The 25,966-nt window shown below is 33.7% G+C and overlaps 4 protein-coding genes across 8 annotated transcripts in view; 3 read left to right on the forward strand and 1 right to left on the reverse strand.

Moving 5' to 3' along the window:
• Nucleotides 1-25,966, forward strand: part of LOC105135661 (LRR receptor-like serine/threonine-protein kinase GSO2) — a 101,912-nt gene that overhangs the window by 12,701 nt on the left and 63,245 nt on the right. The gene's annotated exons all lie outside the window — the stretch shown is intronic.
• LOC105135675 (rhodanese-like domain protein) lies at nucleotides 9,664-13,431 on the forward strand. Of its 2 annotated transcripts, none has more exons than XM_011040670.1 (9): nucleotides 9,664-10,014; nucleotides 10,253-10,414; nucleotides 10,543-10,648; nucleotides 10,890-11,034; nucleotides 11,208-11,289; nucleotides 11,411-11,493; nucleotides 11,665-11,797; nucleotides 12,106-12,268; nucleotides 12,457-13,431. In XM_011040670.1, exons 1-9 carry the CDS (start codon nucleotides 9,835-9,837, stop codon nucleotides 13,206-13,208), a joined length of 1,806 nt encoding a protein of 601 aa, XP_011038972.1. In that variant the 5' UTR covers nucleotides 9,664-9,834; the 3' UTR covers nucleotides 13,209-13,431. The 2 variants fall into 2 exon arrangements, with proteins under 2 accessions (XP_011038972.1, XP_011038971.1); XM_011040669.1 differs by having other exon boundaries at nucleotides 9,665-10,014; nucleotides 10,836-11,034.
• Nucleotides 19,791-20,703, forward strand: LOC105135674 (uncharacterized). Its single transcript, XM_011040668.1, has one exon. The coding sequence runs from the start codon at nucleotides 19,873-19,875 to the stop codon at nucleotides 20,416-20,418; it is 546 nt and encodes a 181-aa protein (XP_011038970.1). The 5' UTR covers nucleotides 19,791-19,872; the 3' UTR covers nucleotides 20,419-20,703.
• On the reverse strand, nucleotides 22,030-25,428 carry LOC105135672 (agenet domain-containing protein). 3 transcript variants are annotated; one of them, XM_011040666.1, is made up of 4 exons: nucleotides 24,768-25,428; nucleotides 24,441-24,509; nucleotides 22,556-23,011; nucleotides 22,030-22,381 (listed from the first exon to the last, which is right to left on the reverse strand). In XM_011040666.1, the coding sequence occupies exons 1-4, from the start codon at nucleotides 25,266-25,268 to the stop codon at nucleotides 22,367-22,369; spliced, it is 1,041 nt and encodes a 346-aa protein (XP_011038968.1). In that variant the 5' UTR covers nucleotides 25,269-25,428; the 3' UTR covers nucleotides 22,030-22,366. The 3 variants fall into 3 exon arrangements, with proteins under 3 accessions (XP_011038968.1, XP_011038969.1, XP_011038967.1); XM_011040667.1 differs by having other exon boundaries at nucleotides 22,030-22,372; nucleotides 24,441-24,512; XM_011040665.1 differs by having other exon boundaries at nucleotides 24,441-24,512.

Raw genomic sequence — 25,966 nt, forward strand, 5'->3', positions numbered from 1 at the left:
AAACACCAAGCAGCTTACCTTAGGTAGGGCGTACTAGGGGTGCTAACACCTTCCCTTTACGCAACCAGTCCCTTTCCTTAGAATCTTTGAAAGACCAGTTAGGTTTCCTAGTGACCATAATACTAGGTGGCGACTCCCTTTTACACAAAAATAAAACTAAGAGACCCCGAAATCAATCGACGGTCGCCGCGACGCCGCGCTCCGCTCGTGAGGGTGCGACAAAGAGATACGTTTGTTGGTTTGCACACAAAGAACCATATGTTCCTCATGAGACCATTATAGAAAGGATGATTGGGTCAACTTATAGTTCTAGCAACGTGCATGAAATTATATATAACAATAGTAATCCTTATAAAACTTTGGTTATAAATAAGATTAAAATGAATCAGGGTTATACTAGTCAATGTTCAATCATAAATAAAGAACATAATGCAAACACAACCGGGTTTTTTTTTTTATCTTTTGAAAGACTTTGACGATACTTTGGGATTTAGTGAAATTGACAAACTCATCAGCCTAGGATACCATAAAATTGACATGTGTCCAAACTTTTACTTATTGTATTACCTTGAAAATGCAGAGTTGATCAAGTGCAAAACGTGTGGGCATGCTCATTATAAATCCAAAACTGGTAGGGAATGACTTTTTTCGCACATAGAAAACTTAGATACTTTTTAATCACACCTAGACTGTAAGGGTTATTCATGTCACCAAAAATTATTGAGCACGTGACATGGTATCATTCACATGATATAGTATAAAGTGATAGTGCATCATTCTGATGGTGAAACTTGAAAACATTTTAATAGGGTGCATCTTTAGTTTTCAATAGAATCAATAAATGTGCTTCTTGGGTTATGTACAGACGGATTTAATCCATTTGAATCATTTGCTACTTCTTATTTTTATTGGTTGGTGATACTCATTATTTATAATTTTTCATTAGGGATGTGTATGAGGCTGGAGTTCATATTTTTATCTATATTCATATTCGATCCTAATAATCTGTGTCAGAATATAAATATTTGTCTCCGTCCACTGATTAATGAGTTGAACTAGTTGTGGTCATCTAGGGCTTTGATATATAATGTATTGAGAAAACAAAATTTTTAGATAAAGGCACTATCTCATGAAGAATCAATGATTTTTCTATGTATGAAATGGTTTCTGGTTATAGCACATATGGAAAAATAACATGTCCATATTATATGGAAAATAACAAGGACCTTTATGTTAACAAATAGTGGTGATTTTGATGTTTTTAAGCTAAGAAAAAATGTCTAAAAATTATTCAGGTTATTGAAAAAATTGGTCAAACTTTCTTCATGGGCTGACAAAAAATAATTCTTTATAAGTCAAAGATTTATTTTACAGTAAACTCAAATCCAAATCTATAATAGGTTAGCAAGTTTGGAGCCTATGCCCAAGTAAAGTTGAGCATGCGTGGCGGGATAGAGGGTTTTGGGTTTCATAAAAACATTTAAATTAAGGGGTTTTTTATATTAATTTTTTATTCATTCACAATTTAATTACTTTAATCATATTAATGTTTTATGTTAATAAACATTTTTTATCAATAATTTCCAACAAAGTTTTAATTTTAAAAGTGAATGAATTTCATTTTAAATTTAGCCCCAAATGTATCCATTGGACATGTTTTATTAAAACAAATTCCTACACTATCATCCTGAAACTACTAGTTATGATGGAAACATTGGATTATCATTACATAGCCGTGCGCTTACCACTACTAAACATGTGCTGATTATGATTATATCTCAGCAGAATACTTTTATCTTAAAAGAAAAAAAAAACAGAGAAGAATATTGTGTCATTTCTATCATCCAACTTGTGAATATGATGATAGCGTATAGTTAAATACTTTTATTGGCCTGGAAGTTTCCCGGATCTCTCTGGCAGATGAACGTGGAAGAGGTTTTTTCTTTTGTTTTTTTGTGATGCAAATCATGAGATAAACAGCTTCTTCTTTTTTGTTTTTTTTTTTTGTTCTAGCCATCTGAAAAACTGTAGTAATTTTGTTAAATATGAGGTGTGATAGAAAATTTAACACGCCCTAACTTTCCAGGGAGAGAAATCTGCTCATCAGTTTAGCTCACAGACTTGTAACTGGTGATGACTTGACCGGCTAAGCAAGGTTTTTTTAAAAAATAAACATAATAAAATTTATATTTCATTTACAATAAGACTCTTTCAGCCGCAAAAGCATAGATGAAAATATAGTCTTATGTCTAGATATGTCTGTTTCTAACCAATACAAAAAATCGTAAGATTTTGCAAAAAACAGAGGAAGTCAGGGCATTTATAGTTCTGCTCATGACTTTTATCTAACAAAACCATGATAGAATTGTTAGATAGAGAGCACATTAACATAGATCGAGGCAAACCAATGGATTCAACAGCCCGATGACGAGTGCCATGCATGATCAATTAAGACCACAGTGGCATCATGGCACCTGCCTGCTGGAGATTTAGCCTGCAAACATGGGTTAGTGGCCATGGGAGTAGATGGACATTGACAAGGATATAAATACTCTGTCAAATATGTGAGCTTCCACGTTGAGGTGGTTGGGGTCTTTCTTGAGACATGATTGCTGGGGTCGAGAACTGGAGAACAAGTTCCCTTAATAAAATATAGTTATCAGAACTGGCTCGAGTTCTGATCGCAATAAAAAGCTAAGATGAACTGAGTCAATTCTAAAATTACACAGATTTGGTTATTTTTTAAAATAAAACTATTTTGTTTTGAACAACATATTAAAAAATAAAAAATAAATAAAAGAACATCGTTTTAAATAAATAAAAAAATCTTGAATTTCACCTGGATTTAAAATAAAACCTGGCCTGAATTGGGCTCCAGATTGATGGATTATCGAGTCCATCTATGATGCCGGGCTAGTTTTAAGAAGCACGATGTGCTGCGTTCAAAGAAGAGAATACAGGTTGATGGAAATGGCAGACAATCTGCAATCAATAGATAGGTTGATTCCATCTTTAAATTGACAAATGATCAAATTGTATGATCAGGCGGAATAAAGTTCAGGAAAGTAGAAGAAGCTCAATGGATATGATGAGCCCCTCTGGAATGTCTTAAAGGTGTCTGTTTTTATAATAAAGATACATTAGCAGCATTCTTTCCTTTCCTTTCCTTCTTGTTTTTTACCCCAAGTTGTCTAGATTCTGTAATCCACTTAGTTTCTTCATCGTCACCACTACCTCCCTATTACGTGTTGTAATAGTTGTAATTTAAAATGTAAATTTAAAAAAAAATATAAATTGTAGTTTTTTCAAGTTTTAAAAGGAAATACGCAAAATTTAGTATAAATTAATTAACCAAATATTTCCAAGTTGGAGCAAAATATACAAGTCGAACATTATAAAAAAAACAATTGAAGCCTTAAAATCATGTTTTGATTATGTGTTTTACAATATTGTTACAATTATTTTTTCACTGCGACGTTCTCTAGAAAGACATTTAATTAACTCCTTTTTTAGATTTTTTTTTAATGATTTTAACGTTCTCGTTAAATTTTTTTTTTAAATCAATAAATTTACTCTTTTCTAAAAAAAATATATGTAAATATAACTACTAAAGCACCCAATATATATATTTATACACACACACACATACATACATACATATATATATATATGTATGTATGTATGTATTGATAAATCAAGTACCCAAAATTGAAATAATCTAATGTTCCATTTAACCATTAACATTACCAGCTCAAGAAAGATCTCAAGAACAAAAGAAGGCACAAAATAACATTTCCAACAACAAAAACAAAAAGGGTCAAAACAAAAGGCTTCCTTTTTACCAGGGACTAAAAAGTTAAGCTCTTCATCCATCCTTAACCCACTAATGTGGCCACCCCCTATTGGCTAACCCATAATCAATAAAAATAAAAATAAAAAGAGTGAAAAAAGGAAAAACCAACCCCAAAGTTCACGTGACTCACGTGCTTAGCCAGGCCAACAACCACAGAATTGTTAACGCGACCACCGAACTCCTCCCCGGATGACGTCATTCTCCGGCAACATACCATTGTAGAAACTTCTTCAAGACTAGACAGAACTTCCTTCCTTCCTTTATTTCCTAAACGGTGCAGCCACAGAAGAGAAAAAAGAAAGCCAACATGGAGACGAGAGCTACTGACTCAAAAGCAGTGATCAAGCTCCAAACCACATCGTCCAAGATCGAGAAGTCCAGCTCCGGCCACCTCATCATCCTCGGTGGGGCCCACCATCTTGATGGGCTCGTCGTCGTTGTTAACTGTGACGGCCACCGGAGGGCGGAGATGGAAGATGCCCAGATAGAAGGAGTGGTGTAAGCTACGTCGAGACCTAGCCATTGTCGGAATGTTGACGTCGACCACCTCCCCGCCATTACCACTGTCCTCTCTCTCTCTCTCTCTCTCTCCAAGTCTAGAGCAGAGAGGTTTGTTTTCTTTAAAGAGAAGGGAGAGAGCGAGTTTTTGTGTGTATGATGCTAGGAGGTTGGAGGGTTTTTATGGCTGTAATGATGTGTTCTTGTTTATTTGAGATAGGTTTCTGGTAGGACCCAAAAATGTTTAATTTGACCTTAGTCTATGGGAGAAGTTCATAGATAATAATACATTTCATGTTTTTTCACAATTCTTAGAAAATCTTTCATGATTTTCCCAATCAAAACAATATGCTGTCTTTTTTAGTTTTGATTTTTTTCGGTTTTAATCAAATAAGAAGTTGTTCTTACCATCTTTGATTTAAAAGTGTGATATAAGCGATAATATTAACAAGAATGGCGATTTCAACTTAATCTAAACATATATAAATTAATTGATCTGGAAATATCAAAAGATAGATGGAAGCAAACAGACCTAACACTTGCCTGTCTCCCTCGGTCCCCCACATGCATGATTGAGACGATAGAGCGAAATAAACGGAATCAGCCCGGGAAAAATACAAGGATGAAGATGAAAATAAAGTAAAAGAAAGGGGGTCACAAGTAAAGTAAGGAAACGTTTGAGCAGGGCCTAATTGAAAGAACAATCCGCCAAAAAGTGAATCACCTTTGGAAAAAGAAGGCTTTCGGCTGTGATTGAGGATTCATAGGTTTTTTCCACCCTGTAGGCCCAACTGGATTTACTAAATCCTGTTGACTAATGAGATTGAGCAATTTCCCACTGATAATGAAACAAAATCACTATTGTGTGGATGGGCAAGAGACAAAAATGCTCGCATCGATTTGAAATTCTGCGTTGGAGGGAAATATTTGAAAGCACAGAAGGGAACAAGATTTGAGTTTTGATCCGCAAGAAGAGAACAAATTTCTTCATTTCAATGGCTGACAGCTTCGCAATAGAGCGGCGGGAAAATCTTCTGATCTAGCTGTCTTGACTATTCTACAGGACAATTAGAGAAATATTTGATTATGAAATGGGATGATAGAGATTTGGTGCATCTTATGGTAACTGGGATTTGAATTTTAGGAGAAGGAGTAGATATCTAAATATTAGTTTGGGACTGGTAGCTGGAGTTTGATATCTTGCCGTATTTTAAACGTATTTAGATTCTCATTAGGAAAATTAAAAATAAAAAAAGTTAATAGTGATGTGGTAAATTAAAGATGGGTTAAAACAAGAAAAATATCGTTTTCTAAATTCCAATTTTTAATCAAAAATACCATTCTATCCTTTTTATTTAAATTATAGTTTAAAACGCAACATATCATTTAAATAAACAAAATCTTAATTTACATTCAACATATATTGTGATCTTAAAAAATATGTCAGATACAAACTATGAATTAAAATCTAATAATAATAAATTTTAAAAAAATCAATTTCTAATGTTTTTATAGACTTATTAATCACTTTTGCTATTATTAATATTATTATACTCGTCGTCATCATCTTAATTATTATTTTTTATTGTGTAGATATTATAATTTTGTTTTGTAGTAATATATCTTACGCAAAAACATTTTATAAGTATAATATTTTATGGAAATCAAATGCCTTCTCACTTATTGAGGATCTGCTGACGTGGTTGATGTTGTTTTTTAAACTTATTATATGATTGAAAATTGGAAATATCCGCATCATGACATCAATGAGCAGTTGCTTACTGATTAAGTGGAGCTATGAAATTGTGTCGACATTTATTGGCAACCCACATTAAAGTCAAGAATTTGATAAACGATAAGCTGGCCTTTAAAATCTCTGTCTCTCTGTGTTTTCTTTATTCATTTATTAGTGACAAAGAAACCAGATTTCCCTTTCACATTTAGTTTTTATTCGAGAATAATCTTGGGATTTTTAGAGGTTTTCTATCAATTATTTTTTAAAAGTATTTTTATTTAAAAATATTTCAAGTTAATTTTAATAAGTTATATATATTAATTTAAATAGTAGGAAGTTGAATTTATTTTATTAATTTTTTAATTAACATGAATGTTCGAGCCAGTTTATGTGTATCTTAACTAATCTCACGAGTTCTAAAATTAATAATTATATAAATTTTTAATAATTCTGAGATTTATATGAAACTCAAACTATTAATTTTTTAAAAATAAGTTTATAACTGGCTAGCTGAAAAGTAACTCTCATAATTAAATTTATTTTATTAATTAATTCACCTAGTGATGTATTACTAAAAAGTGAAGGATGATGAGTTATTTGTAAGTTAAAATTTTTAAAAATTAAAAATAAAATAACTATAAAAAAATTAAAATTTTAATTATTAAAGTCCCGCTTATCAAAAAAAATAAATACATATTTTTATTAAAAAAATTAAATAATCCTATTAATACTAAATAGAAAAAATATTTCCTTTAAATATAAAAACTAGAAAAGCTTAATGTTACTAAATAGAAAAACAAAACTCCTAAACTAAGATATAATAAAAATTATTAAAAAAAATATTTATTTTCGTATAAAGCTCCTACATTAATTTTTAGAAACAGTAATATTTTCAAGTCAAAATTATTATTTCAATTAAACCCTAGGGGTCCAAAAAAATCCTCCACCATAAAATTATCCAACGTAATATTACTTAAGCAAAACCTCCTCAATAAAAAAATAAAAAGAGAAAAGAATAATCATCTTATGTGTGTTATCATATTATAAATCCTTAACATCTTTGTAAGAGCCGATCCCAAACATATTTATATGGTTTGCCACTTTGCCTTATTATGAATCCTATCATAAATCTCACCTCTGGAATTTTCAATAATACCATAAAACAACTAACCATAAAAAATTGCTAACAACAACGAATTGTTAGACTCTGCAGTCTGGCTGACACCTAATGTCATTAAAAGAAAACCCATTGGATTTTACGTATGAAATGTGAACAATTGAAGATAAGAAGCAAGTATTTCAAACAATTTTCTTTTTTTTTTAATAATAATATATGAAGATCTGGTGCTTAATTTAACTAACAGAGTCTGGCCTCGACCAAATACTTGGCTTCTTCCTCCCACAAGCTATCCACAGAGCTATTTCACGAATCATGTCATGCATTTTCTCATCTCTGCCTTCATCTTCCAGTAAGTATTATTGTGCAAGACTGTCATTGATGTTGTAACCTTCAATTCGAGCCCCTCATACATCTCCATATTCACCCAAAAATCCTTCCCGTGGACAACCAATAATCTAATTCCGGGAAGAAAGCACAATAGAGGAAACAATAGTTAACTTTGTTGCTGCGAAGATTATCATAACCAAGCTTCAGTGGAGCAAGGTCCTGATAGGAAGTTCCTGAAAATTCTAAGGTGACTTACTTCTGGTCAGGATCCTGAGACGCCACTACCCATATAATGAAATCGAAATGGAGCTGTGAGTTGAGCAAGCTATTGCAGACTTGAGTCAAGGGAGCAGTCTTGAGAAAGATTGGCATCCTGCAAACCCACGACAACAATGAGATATATGAGAAAGCAGTGAAAATTTTGGAGAGATACTGGGCCGAGGAAGATGATGGTGGGGATGGAAATCAGCAAGGTTTTGCTTTTGCAACTAACCATCCTAGCGTTCCTCAAGGTGGCTTCAAGTTTGGGTGAGCGCACGCACTCTCTAGCTTTTTGTAGATTTTTTTTTTGTAAATTTTCAACACTGTATGTTCGTTGCTGCCAAGGCTCAGAATTTTTGGTCTGGCACATAGGGTTTCAGTAATCGATGGAAATAGTCAAAAAAATTTAAAACTTTAGGACTCCACCTTGGAATTTGTCGAGTTGAATTGTAAAATTGCATGTAAAATTGATGGAAAAGTGATCTTCGTGATTGTCTTGATATGGAATTAGACTTGTGCTAATGATATATGATGAATTCTTATATATTGAGAGCATCAGACTTGTTCCGAATTGGCTGGTTTCTGATGTAGCTGGAGCAAATTTATCTGATGTAGCCACTGAAAATGTAGCTGTTATGGATTGTGCATCATCTTTTCAACTTACATCTTGAATGGATGAGATGTTTGAGCCAAAGACTGCTGCAGATTGGAGGCAGTAGCATTGTAATGATTTCCATGTAGCTGTTACTCATGTTTATCAATCCCCTCTAATGAGGCATAAAGGGCTGTCATGTGGAAAGCGTTGAGGCACAACCGTCATGGTTTGAGTTGTGGATTTTGTTAAATCAATTATAAAATAAATTTGTTTTGTTATTTATATAAATAAAAAAATTATTTAAAAAAAATTATCAAGTCAATTTTTAAATCAATTTAAAATAAAAATTTAATCTCAGTTCAATTTCACTAGTATATAAATTATCGGATTAATCCGGCTAAGCAAGTTTAGACCCCGTTTGTTTGCTGGAAAATAGTAAATTTTTTTAAAGTGAATTTTAGGAAAGTGAATTAGTTTATGATATTTGGTAGTGTAATGAAAAATAAATTAGAAAATACTTTTTAGTGTTTAGTTATATTATGAAAAATAAACTGAAAAATAACTTATTAATGCTTTATTTTATCAAGTTTATTGAAATAATGAGGAACAAATTTTACAAATTAAAAAGTTAAATGAAAATGAAGTTGGAAAAAATATAATTTCATAAATGATTTCAAATAAAATAAATAATAATCAAAATAATAGAGATCAAATCTAAAAAAAAAGATAAAAACATTAAAATAATAATATTAATATTTTATAAATTATTTCAAATAAAATAAATAATAATCAAATCAAAAGAATAAGGATTAAATTTGATATATAAAAAATTTCAATAAAAAAATAATAAAGACAAAGCAAATAACGATTATAAAAATAAGGATTAAAATTAATATAAAAATAAAATTTTAAAAGATGAAATTGAATAATAAATATTTAAAACAAAAGATATATAACGATCAAAAGTTTAATGATTAAATTTGATATAATTAACAAATAATATAATATATTTAAATTTTTCAAAACTACTGGAAAATATTTTTCATCTAAATTTTTTTTAAAAATACTTTCATAAAAGTTAAGTGAAATTTTTCATTAATTTAAAAGTATTTTCTATTAATTAATTTTTTTAATAATAAATAAATTTAAAAAAATTTAAAAAAATTTTTTTTAAAATTTTTTTTTTTTTTTAAAAACATGACTTTTATAACCACGTACAAATAAAAAGCCCTTTGATTGAAACAACAAAATTCAGGAGAGGATCTAATCTCCAGCACTAGACATTATAAAGAAGGGCTGGACGCAATATTAAATGGGCCAGAAAGATCTTATCATCTGAAAATAATAAATAAAGATTAGAGGGTTCGTTTTTTACAATCAAGACTAGGGCTTTAAGTTTATAGGCCTATGTAAAGTGTAGCAGCTCTGTCCTGTGTAGCTCAACCATGGCAGACAGCAACGAGCAAGGCAAAGGGAAAGAGCAAGAGCACTATGGTGTCCTGCTTTACTACAAATACACAGAAATCCCTGATCTCAACTCCCTCCTCTCCTTCTACAATTCCAACTGCACTTCCCTCTCCCTCCTTGGCCGTGTCCGCCTCTCTCTCCATGGAGTCAATGTCACTGTAATGCGCCCAACTCAATAACCCCAACTTTTTGCATTTTAAATCTCAAAAGTTTGAATCATTTTGGTTATTAAAATTCCGGGTTTCCTTTGTTTTCTTCAGTCATATCACAATCTCATTGAAAAGCTTGAAACCTTTTGCTGTTTGGGATTTAGTTATTTGAGTCCAAAAATTGGAAAGTTTGGAACTTTTTGCTTATTAGAATATTGGGTTTCTTTTGTTTTCTTCATTGGTTTAGGTTGGTGGCAAGTTGTCTTCATTGGAGAAGCATATTGAAGCTGTGAAAGATATTAGTTTATTTGAAGGGACTGATTTCAAGCTTGCTTCTTGTCATTTTCCATTGAATGACAAGGTTGCTCATGAATGTGGCTTCACTTCTCTTTCCATTCGCATTGTCAAGGTACGATGAATCTTTGTTCTATCAAACTTTGGTTTCTATTAGTATCATTGTTTTGAGCTACTTGGTATAGTATAAGTTCTCTTTTGATTTGCGTTTGCTTGCTTGGTCTAACGTTTTGGTGTGCCTAGGAATTGGTTACTTTTAGCCCTTATCCTCTTGTTAAAGCACCGGATGTTTCAAATGCCGGTAGGCATTTGTCCGCTGTGGAGTTCCATTCTGCTCTTCAAAGTGCTGGTGAGTTGTGATTTTCTTTGTGAAATTTATTACATGCTTTACTTTTTCGTTTGCTTTTGTTTTAAGGCTATGTTTATTCTTCTTTGTTGTATTTTGTTCTCTAAATTTGGTTTTGTTGTTTTGTTATGCGAGGGAATGACTGGTAATGGTTAACTATGTGTTGGGTGATTCTGTTTATGTTTCTCAGGGAAGCTTGTAGATAAAGAAAGTCTAGCTGATGATAAAGGTCTTGTTTTATTAGATGCAAGGAATCTGTATGAGACGAGAATTGGGAAGTTTGACATGCCAAATGTGGACACTTTGGATCCTGGAATCAGACAGTATAGTGATCTGCCATCCTGGATAGATGATAATTCTGAACAATTGCGAGGAAAGAATGTCCTGATGTAAGTGCTTCTTCCAAAATTGACTTTTTATTGGTGTTGACCTGAACTTCACTTTGTGTTTTCCATCTGATTTGGAAAATCATGTTATCATGGTTGAAAGCTGGTGCAGTTACGGCTTCAAACGCCCATTTTTCCACTCTAATCTTAGTATGTTTTGTTCGGGTGCTGTGTAGGTATTGTACTGGAGGAATCAGGTGTGAGATGGCATCGGCCTATATTAGGTCAAAAGGTGCTGGATTTGAGAATGTATTTCAGGTAAGTTCGGGATCCAGCAGAAGCTAGTGTTATGCTTACCTTGACCATAAGATCCTGAGGAAGTTAGGTCTGATTGTTGATCGCTATACTGATATATTTTGCAATGCTGGCTTTGTTGCAGTTGTTTGGTGGAATACAGCGTTATTTAGAACAATTTCCAGATGGTGGTTTTTTCAAAGGAAAGAATTTTGTTTTTGATCACAGGTATGATTGCTCAGAGTAGCTACAACCCTATTGATTTTGAAGTTTTTACCTTATCCTTTGGTGATTGCATAACATCATGCTTTTATTGAACTTTCTGGTGTTCAATAAAAGAAAACAAGCAAAGATAAAAAAGTGTTGATTTTGCCCAGTAATTTTGTATTGTGGCTGTAGGATTTCTGTTGGGAGCTCAGATACAAATATCTTGGGAACCTGCCTTCTCTGTGGCTTATCCTTTGATGATTACTCTTCACGATGTAGATGCTCATATTGTAGAATGCTGGTATTGGTCTGTGATAGCTGCCGGGTAAGTTTTGATGACTAGAGTCCTTCTACTATTGAAAGCTAATATTTCTGACCATTTAAGCATGTCTATCATACTTTAGCTAGCTCCATCTTGTCCAGTGAATGTTCTAAGAACCTTAACCAATGCTTCTCGATTTTTATCAAAAGCGAAACTTAAAATAATAGCTCTTCAGATTTTCATTTTCCCTTCTAAAAACAATCATTGCCTAGTTTGTATGTGTTTTGATGAACTGTTTGTTCAGCTTCCATTCCACTTGTAGGTTTCTGTATTTTGTTGGGTCTTATTTGTTAATTTTTGTGGGTGGGCAGAAGGAGGAAGCTGTTTATGCTTGCGAGCTGTGCCAAAAACATGGAAAGGTAATTGAGTCAAATGTTGCTGAAAATGGTGAACAGCAAGATATATTGCCTCAAGTTGAGCTCAAAACCATTTCCTCAGAAACTATCCTCTCGCCTCAACTTCATGGGGAACAGGGTAAGGTCTGTCTCCTTATCACTTGGATCGTTTTGGTTCCATGTTTACCAAGATAACATGTAGTACAGTGGTGTATTTATCTCAGCTAATAGTGAACATCTGTCTTTTTTTATCCCTGTTACATCTTTCATTTTGTTTTCTTCCAAGAACTTCTCAGTCTTAATGCAATTGTCCATCCATTAAAACAGGTGCTAGGCCTCCAAGAAAGCTAAGAATCTTGTGCTTGCATGGGTTTCGGCAGAATGCATCTGGTTTTAAAGGAAGAACTGCATCATTAGCCAAGAAACTTAAAAACATTGCTGAGCTTGTCTTTGTTGATGCACCTCATGAGTTGCCTTTCATATACCAGCCATGTGTCTCGGAACTAGAGTGCAGTGATGAATCATCATTTTCATCACAACAAATTCTCCCCCCAACAGAAACTTGCAGGGGAAAGTTTGCGTGGTTGATAGCACCTGATTCCAAAGGAAGCAGTGCAACTGATTGGAAAAAGGCAGATAGTCCATTTGATCCCCTCCAGTACCTGCAGCAAACTGAAGGGTTTGATGTATCATTATCGTATTTAAAGATAGTATCCTCTCGGGATGGGCCATTTGACGGGATCCTGGGATTTTCACAAGGAGCAGCGATGGCTGCTTTACTTTGTGCACAAAAAGGGAGGCTAAAAGGTGACATTGATTTCAGATTTGCAATTTTGTGTTCTGGGTTCGCTCTTCCATTTGTGGAGATTGAGAGTGGATCGATTAACTGCCCCTCTCTCCATATATTCGGTTGTGTTCCAGGCAAGGACAGGCAGGTTGCAAACAAAACAAGCAGAGAACTTGCTTCATTATTTGAAGATGGTTGCTCAGTTATTATTGAGCATGATTGTGGTCACATCATTCCTCCTCGGACTCCATACATTGATGAAATCAAAGGTTTCCTTCAACGTTTTCTGTAATGCGATTAAAAATTCTTTGTTAACCAATATTGTTACTTTAAGATGGCTTCTCAGCCATATTACCGGATCCGTATTTGCTTATTACTCATTACACGATTTTTCTTCGATCAATTTTGGCATGATATGAAGGTCCAGTTTCTGCTTTCAATTATTTGTATTATAGACTAGAAACTGGCAATTCTGGGAAGAAAGTATTTGTAAGAAATGTTATGATGTTTGTGTTGGCTTTTTTCTCAAGCTTTTGCATGTGTTTGGTAGTTTTCAAAAATATATTTTTCTTGACAATATACTATAATAATTTTTTTTTAGATTTTTTTTTCCACATCAAAATTTAAATCACATTTAAAGACAGAAATCAAGCTCTCTTAAACATTTCAGGATAATGGTGTTTATCACTTGCTAATACAATTTAATTCCACGATTCATCTTTTTATTACAAATGTTTTCGAAGTCTATTGAAGCCCCTCATCTGAGAATTTCGGATTTGTACACCGTACAGACTGAAATACTTGGAAAAAAAAAAAAAAACAGAGGAAAACAGTCACTCGTCTGCCTCATGGAAGACCAGACAACGAGCACGCAGGTTCTTCAGAATGAAAAATGAGAACCACCAGATCCTAAATTTAGATTTTTTGGAATAAAAACTTTCAGCTTGTGTTTGGAATTCTAAAGCATTTTGGTTCTTATATCTTTACTTCAGCCAAATGAGCCAAACAACAAATCTGATGGTTGTATATGCATTTCTCAGGAAGAGATTTACTGTCTAATACTTGATTAAAACAAGTATGAAGCTTCGCCGACCTGGTGTTAGCATTCGGCAAATACACAACTATTCGTTACGAACTTGAAATCTAGATTTTCGTTATGACCTGGTCTTGACAATTTTTATTTTCAACACAAAAAAATAGATGCATGAATGCTATTATATATGCTTAGCAACCTGAATTCCTTGGTGATGATCATACAGGGGCTGGGATGAACATATGGGCTAGGATGGTGATGGTGCACCCATTTTTATTTTTCGGCCAAGCCTAAAGCACCCACCTCCATATTGCTTAGGCCAGGCCTAAATGACATGACTTCCAAACCATATTATTTTTGCCTAGCCTGAAAATGAGCTACCTGGATCATTTCTTTTTCTAATCATCTCAAAAAATATTTGGGCCTTGATCTTGTATCACATAAATTCTTAGACATGTATTCTAATGTAGAATTGTGACTTATGGTGAAATTTAGTACAAAGAGACTCTCTACTCAACTAGCTTACAAACTGTTAATGTGATATCACATTTCTCTACCATTTACAATCTTTTTCCGGATCATAGAAGGGCACCTGCATCTCTCGTCAATCATTCATGAGCGACTAAACTCTTCACCAATAATACAGCAAAGCACCACAGCCAAGCAATAATCTCTTTACTCAATATATGATATACTTGTAACTCCACTTACCACGAGTTATCTGTAATACCACTTCTCATGAGATAAGCTACCATAATCAGGTCTATAAATATCTTAAGTTATTAGATAAGTGAATAAATTTATGAGGAACTACATTACACAAACGAAGTCCTCATAACAAGACTCTAAAACAAAACATACTTATTCAGTCATGCTCTTACTCATCTACTACACTGCTCATTTCCTCTATTATTTACTTTTATGTTTGACATATATTTTTTATATATTTATTGACTTAAATATCTAAGAATTTTTTATTCCAATAAAAAACTTGTTGTACAAGAAACTCGTTAAAATCACCTCGTCAACTTACTAGATTAGTGACAGCCCAATCATTTTAAAAATTGGCCAATTAACCAGGTCAAGCTTAATCACTTCACTAATAAAAAATCACGTTCATTAAAAACCTAATTTAGTATGAAGTTTTTATAACCTCATCAAATGGCCTCAAATTCTATTATTATAAGAAATAAAAACCCATCCAGGCATTTCACTGGTGTGAGAATTACTTAGATTAATCATCTGCTTCCCATGTTAATTCTAACACCAGCTATGACTGTCCATCGAAGCAAGTGTTGTAAGTACTCTTGTCATTGGATAATGATTAGGCCCCTTCAACTGACTAATAATCAATCAGTGTCAGTACTGTTTCTACCCCTTTTGAGTTGCTTAAGAAACTGAGATGTTATTGTAAATAATATCAGTAAAGGATGTTTAGAGTTAGCTGAGAACCACTGATCGAGCATCATTTTGAGGTCCGAGCTTCACGCCTTCACCACCCAAGCAGCACCATCAAAAAAACCATCTAGATGTACAAAACTACAAAGGCCCCTGGGGATACTCCAAGCATGCTGACTATTTGGGTTGGTAGCTCGTCTATTTCTGCACATGGAAAGAAGCTTCAGATCGACTTGTGTTTCATCTCCTTTCTTCACTCATGCAAGCAAAAAACAATCGTGAACATGAAGTGTTTTGACTTTTGGGCATAGTCTGAATTAATGAAGTGATTACCTTCTTGTGTTTTTTTTATATGATGTCTTGTTGAAGTGTTCTTTATTAGTAAAAAGAAGTAGAGATCTCTTTGCATGCCTTGATTGGTAAATTCCAGAAAAAAAAAGTAGAGTGGATTAAGATGAGAAAACCTGCACTAAACCTGATATGAATTGAGTTTAATGATATATTGATTCGATAAAATTAAGTTGTTATTATAGAAAAGTTTTGAAAAATAAAACGAAACTGCTTTGATAAAAATAAATAACCTTAATTGATTTTTCCTTTGGTAGGTTGTAACAATGGAGCCAGCTCCCATCCATTTTTTACGGTCCAGATAGGTACTTCCCTTCCTGCGAAAGCCATTAGGACACGTCATGCAAGAAGCTAGTTGCTCTGCAGCTTGCAGATTACATTAATGACATGTTTGGGATTATAAATCTGAAAAATATATCCAGACTCTTCGTAATTCATATAGAAAATCCTTGAATTTTACTAAGCTTTCAGGAGCTGGGATTAGTTCCTGACTAGCTCCATGCCAAAAGAAGCAGAACACACAGTCCTTGCTAAACAACCGCAGTCATGGAAGGGTAAAGGAGGCTCAAAATAATCTGGAAGTTGCTTCGTGTGATCCACTTAAAATTGTCATTGGGACAAGACAATGTCTTGTTTCCCTAATTTCTAACTCTAAAATCGTTTTACCGACACACTGGGCTTTCGCTACATTGATGTGATCGGAGAGCGGAAGCAGAGTGTACAAAAGCTGCTTCCGGTTGACAATTCCCTCGAACAGTTGAAGAGTCAATACAATTGCTCATTGTCTCATCTCACTCCACAGGTATATTCAGGCCTGCATCCTTTTTCACGTTGAAGAGGTAGGATGGCTTGGTTCTCATTCCCGACGCCTTTTCCCTTCGTTTACCTACCCTCTATTTAGGACAATGGCTTGGTTCTCATTCCCGAGGCCTTTTCCCTTCGTTTACCTACCCTCTATTCTTGTGTAACAACCTTTGGCTGCACTCCATTTGTAGTCAGGTTAACCTATCAATTTTTACCCAAAACAAAGTAAAATAAACTCAGGTTAGGTTACCCTATTAATTTAAAGGTTGCTCTAGCAAACCCGCAGCAGGTATCTTGAACCATGCAGGACTCTGAGTAAAGCACAGTGACTATGGCTCCATTATTGCCATTTTGTTCTGGTTAATTAATTTTATCAAGTAATCCCCAGTAAATGGCTACGGTCATGTTCACACCAAGAACTTTAAATTGACAGATGCTTATCCTTTCTTTTCCCCCGATGTGAAAGATGATACCATGTTTAGTTTTTCGGGGTGGCCATAGGATAATAAAACATTCGTTCTTCGTTTGGTAATGAAATGAATGGGAGTTCCATCACTGTTGGTTGTGCTAGGCCTCGCCTTTATGTTACATATTTATGCTGTTCCTTACCTGCTTCCTAACAATGGGATGGTCTCTCCCCCACCTCTTCATTGAGTCTGCTTCTTGATGAACAGAGAGTAACATCAATAACTTCTTTTTTCCATGAATGTACTGCAATTAGTAACATCAACTTCTTTTTTCCATGAATGTACTGCAATTTGTATTATCATCTCTTATTAATCATTCTGAAGCGGCCAAGCCTGATTAGAATAGGCATCAGAGAACAAGAAGTGGAAAAATCACAAAAAATTTAAAAAACAAGAAGCCTTCCCGTGCTGTTGTTTCTCGATAATTTATCCAGCCAAGATCTTCTCCAGGAAAAATAAAAGGATAATAATAGCTTAAACTGTAGCTGAACAAACATAAAAGGAAAAAAGGGATCTTGGTAGGAAAATAAAATCAGAAGTCCAAAATTAAAGAGTAAAATAATAAAATTGATTAAAAAAATATTTTTTAAGCTTAATTTGAAGGAGCCACTTAAATTTACTATCAAACTTTTCGTTATTATTATCACCTAAAATTATATTGCAACTCCAAACTAAGAGGTTGGGTTACGACTCTACTCAAATCTGACGCCAAAGCACTATAGTTGAGCTTACTGCGGTAAAGTCCCATCACAAATTCCTGTTGCAATGGCAAGATGCCATTATGACTTTTCATAGAAGGTGGTTGCTACCTCATTATGTGCTTTTCACCCTTTAGCTATTGCCATTAATGTTGGGAGTTGCCGTAGTTATTTTTTAAAATATTTATATTTAAAAAATAATAAAATAATATTTTTTTATTTTAAAAAAATTATTTTTGGTATTTATATATTAAAATAATATAAAAATATTAATTTAAAATAAAAAATAAAAAAATTTAATTTTTTTAAAAATAATTTTAAAACATAAAAACAAACCAATTTTTAAATTTGTTAAACCTTTAGTGGAATGGATAATTTAGGATGTAATTTTTTGATATATAGTAATTATTTTTTAAAATATTTTTTGTTAAAAATAGTATTTTTTTTAATTTTTTTAAAAATATTTTTAATATTAGTCTATCAAAATAATTAAAAAAAATATAAAATTAAATTAAAAAAAACTACAAAACACGGTTAATAGCTTCTTAATGCAATTTCTTAACCACAAAGTACCCCTTGATCATGTTCGATGGATTGGACAATTTAGGATTGATCTTGATGCAATTAATTTCTTAAACCATTTAGTTTAATCAAAGAGAAATTATCGAAGGTGGTCATAAGTTCACACCTACAAGGTGTTGCATCCTCAAATAATCGTGTGGTGTTTTTCGCATGATTTATGTGTTTGTACTCGTGCGGTGAAACGTAATCTGTGTGAATTGATTCACATAATTACAATACTTTCGTCCAATCAAAGGCATGTGTCATGTTAACTTATATGTGGTGGAGATCTACACCATCTAGCTCAGTACTTGTGTTCTTAGCAATATAACAATCTAGTCCTTCTGGTCGACTCAGTAATCATAACCCAGTTTCATGTCTGGATGGACAAGAGAGCACCAAGGCCATTTCTCACAATTATTTGATGAGTTGACTCGAGAATTCATTAATCCATGACTTGAACAAGGTAATCAACTCAATTGAAAGCTCACGGGGAAGCAAGATTCTGATTTCAAATTAAAACCGGATAGAAATCGATATGATCAAACTCAGTTGATCAAACAAATTAGCTTATAATCCTAATTAATCTTTTAAGAATATATATATAATCTAACCAATTCAACTCTCATTAATTAAGATTTGAACGGTTCATGAGTTGGGTAGATTTAATTAACTTTGGTTGGGATTGTAAGCAATGGACTGACGTCATCTTCATGTTTTTTTAAGGAAACCGCACCGATGCCTTTTTATTTCCACCTTTGTATTCCTTTTTTGGTGGCAAAATTCTATCAAAACAAGAAACCCATGATGTGCTAGTTTTATATATATATATATATATTAAAAATAAAAAAATAAAAAAACAAGGAGCGCTAGGCTATGTGCTCCCCCTTCAATTCATTTTGCACGTCATTGACAATAAATAAGTTTTCCCATCTCAACTATAATACAAATGTCACAGTTTCACTGGGTGGCAGCTGCCTTCCACCCACCGTTTCTCCTTTAATTTTGCCATAAATTCTTCAACCATCTCATAAATGCCAGCATCTTCTTAAGAGCGTGACAATCCTTCTCGCTTACCTGAGCTGCAATGTTCATGGATTGGGCCCAAGAAAGAAGGGTGACGCCGACGGTTGCAAAAGATAGTATTTCATTATAAGAATATATCTAAAGTATTTGATTTTTGTTTCTTTCAATATTTATTTTTCAAGAACATTACAACTCTCTATATAAAAAAAATAAAAAAACTTAGTAGAAGAAAATAAACTAAGAAATTTATTGACTTCATATTGGAAAAAAAAAACATAATAATACAGAATTAGACATTCAGAATAGAAAAAAAAAATAGATTAATCAAAAAATATTTTTAAAAAAAAACCCATAAATCAAATATTCATAGAATGACGAGAACCCGTCCTCGGGTTCAATCTTCGTTTAGAAGGAAACCATTGAGCTTGAAAATGACTCAGCCACATTAGGGCCACATCCAGAATGGTGTATTGGCAAATATTTGTGCAACCAAGGGTAAATGTCAAACTTGGATGCTATATTAGGGCAATCACTTTCCATGGTTTTTCTTACACCACCCCCATCTCTCACAAGGTGAGCTTCAGAAGACATTAAAACAACGTCATCAAGTCTTTGAGGAAAATGTCTCTTGTCAAAGAAGACATCAAAGCCAAAGCTGAGGTCTACTATGGAGATGAAGTGGGAAAAGAGAAATCTCAAGAATTGCTCAGAGAAGTAGGCTTGCCAAATGGTCTTTTGCCCTTGCACGATATTGTAGAGTGCGGGATTGTGAGGGAGACAGGGTTTGTGTGGCTCAAGCAAAAGAAGAGCACAACCCACAAGTTTGAGAAGATTGGCAAGCTCGCTTCCTATGGAACTGAAGTCACAGCTTATGTTGAACAACACAAGATCAAGAAACTGACTGGTGTGAAGACCAAAGAGCTTTTGCTTTGGGTCACACTGAGTGATATCTATTTGGATGATCCACCAACTGGAAAGATCACTTTCCAGACTCCTACTGGGCTCTACAGGACTTTCCCTGTGTCAGCTTTTGTGGTTGAAGAGAAAGGTAAAGCAGCAACCTCAGCAGCGACAGCAAAGGATGTCAAGGAAGAGAAGAAGGATGATGTCAAGGAAAACAAGGAAGTTAAGGGAGTGAATGGAGCCGTGGAGGTGAAGGAGGCCTAAGGTTTTAGTCTTCAGTGATAAAGAGGCCATCATCTGCTCTGCATGTTTACTATCGATTTCAATGTATTATTACCTCTTGCTAGTGTTTACTGGTAATAAAGTACATTAGAGCTTCATTTTTCAGTCATGTTATAGACAAGATCACAGCACAGACACTTGAGTTGTCTACATGTCTGTTTTCTCTTAGCTTATCATGATAAGAAAGGGTGAAATGGATTAAATTATGCTTGAAATGTGATCATGAATGAACATTGTTTGATGTTTTTCTCAGGATTCCGAAAGGATGATAATTATGAATTTCTCACTTGAAATGTCGGCCAGGAGAAGATTTGAAAGGGGGCAGCTAGAAATTTAATGCAGATTAATTGTTTTCTTGTCATTTTGTCTAAATGCTGTCTAAGCATCGAAGGAATCTCACTTTTTTGTCTTTTACGCCTCCCATCATTTTCAATTCTGTGCGCCTGGCTATGATTCCTTAACCTTAGTCTCCATATCCATGGAACAAAACCAGCCTGTGTTTTAAATGGTGTTCGGTTATCTTGTGAAAACTGAGGAGAGAAAGAGATAGTAAATATAGAAATGATAAATTCTATTGTATTTCCCGTGTTTTAAAAGGATAAAAATTCATCCTAAAATCGTTACAGAGACAATGTTATTTATATCAAAGTGTTAGCCTTTCAAACTAAACATATTTCTATCCCTTTTCTATTTGTTTATTTTGTTCTTTTTATATTTGCCCATTCTGTTTTCAGATATTAATTATATACATACAATTTTAATGTTATATGCGTTGTAGTGCGGGAGCTTTTTGGATTGAATTTTATTTTTTTATTTTTTTCTAGTTTTTTATTTTATTTTATTTGAAGGGATTAGTTTTTATATTTAATTTTTTCTATTAAATATTACGAGATTTTCTAAGTTACTTTTTTATTTACTTAATGCATTATAGTATTTTGATAAGTGAGAGATGAATGAATAAAATTAAATATTTTAAGAGTTTTTCAAATAGTTATGATGCTCTTGGTTTCTAAAAGTTTTGACTTGAAATAAATCTTATTATTATTTAATTTTATAATTTTATTTGTGTTCGTAGATTCAAAGCATAATAATAGTTTTGATTGGATGCCATTAAAGATATGTATTAAATCTCAATGATTTGTTGTGCAGTTGAATAATTTTATTTTAAAAAAAATAAGTATTTTTTACTTATTTTTTAAATTTTATTTTTTTATTCAGTATTATTATTTTTCTCTAGTTTTTTATTTCTATTCGAAGGAATTAGTTTTCTAGTTATTTAGGCCACGTAAGATATAAATGAATAAAATTAAATATCATGAGAGGATTATCCTTCGCTACTGTCTACTTAACTGGCAGTTGAAGAACGAAAGCTCCTCAGTCCCGTCCTTGGCCATGGACCATAAAAAAACTAGGGAGTAAAAAGGAGGGGCCAAGGAGACACATTGCAGAGAGGTACAGAAGGCGGCCCATGTCACACATGTCGTTGGACCATGTAAAATAGCAAATTGCAAAACGATATTAAAGAACCACAAGCCAGCACCAGTTACTAGAGAACTCCCTAGAGCTAATAAATGTCGTAAACAAATATGTGCAGAGAAGCGACAAAGAATTCAGCTCTATAGGGAGAAACTTCAAATGGTGAATCAAATGGCATCAACATACAGTTGTTTTATGTTTTGATGAGATCAGTTTAAGGTTGCAATAGAGATGTTTCACGTATAATGGACTAGACTTCTTTGAAAATGGAATAGAACCAGATTATAAGTGCAGTAATTCAGCCGCAGAATCTACAACCCTTGTCGAGCAAGAAACCTCAAGATATTCTACTACTCTTACCATAGGCCAGGAAATGGAGATTGATACGAATTACAGCGATATATACAGCAATATGGCAGGTTCTCTCACAAAGCTCTACTACTTTCTCCAGCTATCACAGCTTCAAAGCCTAAGAAAAAGTAAGAGGTAACAAGCACATGTTATTATCTATATAGCAGCACCAGAAATGTCAGACTTCCCAAAATCATCTAAACCTCTCTAGTGCATGTGTGAGGTGTTCCTATTGTGGGAGGGGGTAAACATTTCAAAGAAACAGACTCGAATTGAAGTTCGAGAGTCGTACCTTTGATGGAGTGACCCATTTGCCATTGATCCAGTCCTGATGTGGCCTCAAGTCAGAGTGCCGAAATTCTAATTCCTCATTGGAATCCTTGAAGAAGACTGAATACTTTGGGAAAGTATTAACCTTAGAAACCACACCCACCCACCAGGCATCATTGTACAGAGCATCAACTTCTTCCAACTTCTTGAATCGATCAATAATTATAGTTTGTGGAGGATGAGGCCTAATGTGCACAGTGTCAATCTCTTCCCTCAGAAAACCACTATCATCTTCGGTTCTCAAGGTGTGGTACTCAATAAGGTACTTGTCCTTGCCCACTGGCTCAACAATAGTTGCAGCAAACCAGGCACCTTTAAAACCATCTTCGTCACTGCTAACCTCAACTAGCATTCCCTTGCTAAACTTTGCATCTTTTGGTGATTCAATAGGCTTCTCTTGTGTTGTATCGGGCATTTTCTGCAATTCCAGATTCGAGAAGTTGATAAAGGTAAATTGCAGAACATACCCAGAAAAAGACAAAACACACAGAATAAAGTTGAATACAGAATAGCAATTGACTGAAGCCAATCAAACCACATTACTACACAAAAGGATGTTCCATAAGATTTTCTATCCATTTGAAAAATAGGCATTCATTGTAAATCCATGGCCATAAAAATAGAACACAACAATAAGGCACCACATGTGCCAAAGGAAATTGCTTCAAGCTTCCCAATCATGCACTTACAGTTATCATTGTAAGCTAACTTCCATATGTCAAGATATTAAAGCTTTATAGCATCAAAATATCAATCATCAACAGGTCAAAGGAATAACACAGAGGCAGCAACACAAAATAAGAGTTGAAGTTTCTCTTTCAATTCTGCAAGCATCTGTTTTAGCTTCCTTATCCAGGATAGTCTATCAAAGAAGTTCAATTACTTAAGATAGTGTTGAGAAAACAGCATTCTATCAGCCATGGTTCTAACATTTGAAAAGGCTGGAAATTTTTTTACCAGAATATAACAAAGTTAATGAAACCAAGAGTGAATAAAACAGAGATCGAGTGACCATCCTGTCATAACTGATTAAGTGTCTATGAAGCAGACTCTACATACTATCCATATAGCACAGCATAACAGACTCTCTCTACATACTATCCATATAGCACAGCATATCCAGTGATAGGTCATTCTAGAAGTTCTTCCACTTATTTCATGTACTTGCACACACACAGAGGCACCAGAAAGTGTACCCAAATGGACATTATCAAATCCGGAAGAGCTTTCTTCCTTTTCATTTCCACCTTTGGGCCTATGCATGTTTATTGCTTTGCAAAAACAAGCCTCCAAAACGTCTACATCCAGGATACTCATTCTCCATTTAACACTTCCAATTGATACAAGTGTAAATATCCAAGCAAAGCATCAAGGAATGACCGCCCACATTCATACAAACTTCAGGCAAGATTTTTTAAGGAAAAAAAAAACCCTTCTCAATTATTTAAGGATTTTGCAACTTAATGATTTTCCAACACTACCAACATGTATATTTTTCAAAAGGGTAAAAGAAAATCCTCCCAATCCTACCACCCTACCTTCACAAGGGGCAAAAGAACGAGAAATATCCTCTCTTTTTTCCCGGAAATACTTGTGATCAGTAACCAAGATTAGCACACACAACTTTATCAAAAACCAAAGACACACATCTCATCTTACACATCTCTGCATCCTCTTTTGAAAGAACCAACCATCAACCAAACATACCAACTATGAAAGTGAACTTTCGCAATGAAACACATTAACCAAATTTAACATTGTAAAAAAAAGCGAGGATAATCATACAAATCTAAACAATTAACCAAAATTTACATAAAGAGAACAACTTTGTCAAAAACAAAACCCACCTTGTTAACCCTCCTTTTCACCTCTTTCGTCACTTCTTCTTCAACGAGTTTTCTTTTATTCCTAGAACCCTGCTTTCAAAAAAAGAAAAATCCAAAAGAAAAAAACAATCACAAATTCAGAATCCAACCCAAAACAAAAACCAAACACACTGACCGAGATTAAGACAATTAAACTAAAAACATTACCCTAGATTGACCTAATAACAACAAATCTATCAAAAGACAACAACATTAACCAAAGAACAATAAATTGCCAACACAAAACAAAATAAATTAACCGAGTGTAACATAAAGACAACTTATCAAAAAGAGAAAAAAAAAAAACACCTCATTTTCCTTCTCTTTCACCTCCTCTTTCTCCTCCTCCTCTTCCTCTCCTTCCAACGTTGGTTTCCACGCCCCATTAACCCACTCCCTATGCAACCTCAAATCCTCCTCACCAAACTCAATCTGCTCTTTAGTACTCCTAAAAAACACAGCAAACTTCCCATCCTCATTCACCTCGGTTATCACACCTTCCCACCACCCATCGTTATGAAAAGCATCAACTTCTTCACTGAACTTGAACTCCCTCTTCTTCTCTCTTGGGGCTATTGGTCTTATTTGGAACTCATTGACTGTTTCCTGCAAGGGTTTTGTCCCTTCTTCATCTTCAAACAGCTTGTCATATTCAACAATGAATTTTGAGGTTCTTGTTGCCTTCACTACTGTTCCTGTATAGAAGGAGCCTCTGAATCCTTCCTCTTCTGACATGATTTCTACTTTTGAGCCTGGTTTGAAATGTGGGTTTTGGTTGGATTTTGATTTGGGCGTGGATTTTGGCGGCATTTTTGTGGTTTGTTAGGTAACGGGTTTAGGGTTTGTTCCAGATTTAGTTGTTTTAGGGATTTTGGCGCCCTAGAGAGAGAGAGAGAGATTCTGTTGGAGTTAATTGGAAACGAGGGAAGGAAGGAAAAGCTCAGGGGTGGAGAATATAAAAAAGGATAAAATGACGGGGCAAATGAGAAATCTGGGAAGAAGTATAATAAAATAAAAGTGCATTTATTAAATTTATTTTTTTCCTCGAAAATAAATGGTATTTTTAAACTAGTTTACATATTTATTAAAATTAATTCTTTTTTTAGAACTATTTTAAGACCTTATTCTATACATTACTCTATCTTGTTTTAAGAAATTAAATAATTTTTTATTGGTGTTATTTTAAGTTATTAATTCATAAAGTTAAGGAAAGAAATAAATCTCTAAATCAGTCATTTAAAATTATCAAATTAATTAGAAATATATATTCCAAATTAATCAGTCCTTTACCATCATTAAGTGATAGATATTATTTATATGTACTCATAAAATAGAATACTGTAAAAAGTCAAAATGCAAGATATGTCTTGCATTAATTTAAAACCACGTGTGCTATAAGTAAGGTAAACCATGGAGAACAAGCATATGACGAGCTGAACAACCAAAGCTTTTACATGTAGCCATGCTAATATCATACCAAATCCATAGCTCAAACGAAAGTTAAAGGA

Source organism: Populus euphratica, unplaced genomic scaffold (assembly GCF_000495115.2).
Source record: "Populus euphratica unplaced genomic scaffold, PopEup_1.0 scaffold271.1, whole genome shotgun sequence".
NCBI classification, from domain to species: domain Eukaryota; kingdom Viridiplantae; phylum Streptophyta; class Magnoliopsida; order Malpighiales; family Salicaceae; genus Populus; species Populus euphratica.

Excerpts from the sequence above, each read along its gene's own strand:
- LOC105135675 (XM_011040669.1), top strand. The coding sequence starts at position 9,835 with ATGGCAGACAGCAACGAGCAAGGCAAAGGGAAAGAGCAAGAGCACTAT. Across the intron at positions 11,290-11,410 it reads GATTTGAGAATGTATTTCAG|TTGTTTGGTGGAATACAGCG; the intron begins GTAAGTTCGGGA and ends GCTTTGTTGCAG. Across the intron at positions 11,798-12,105 it reads TGGTCTGTGATAGCTGCCGG|AAGGAGGAAGCTGTTTATGC; the intron begins GTAAGTTTTGAT and ends GTGGGTGGGCAG.
- LOC105135674 (XM_011040668.1), top strand. The coding sequence starts at position 19,873 with ATGTCTCTTGTCAAAGAAGACATCAAAGCCAAAGCTGAGGTCTACTAT.
- LOC105135672 (XM_011040665.1), bottom strand. The coding sequence starts at position 25,268 with ATGCCGCCAAAATCCACGCCCAAATCAAAATCCAACCAAAACCCACAT. Across the intron at positions 24,513-24,767 it reads TGAAAGAGAAGGAAAATGAG|CAGGGTTCTAGGAATAAAAG; the intron begins GTGTTTTTTTTT and ends TTTTTTTGAAAG. Across the intron at positions 23,012-24,440 it reads TGAAAAGGAGGGTTAACAAG|AAAATGCCCGATACAACACA; the intron begins GTGGGTTTTGTT and ends CTGGAATTGCAG.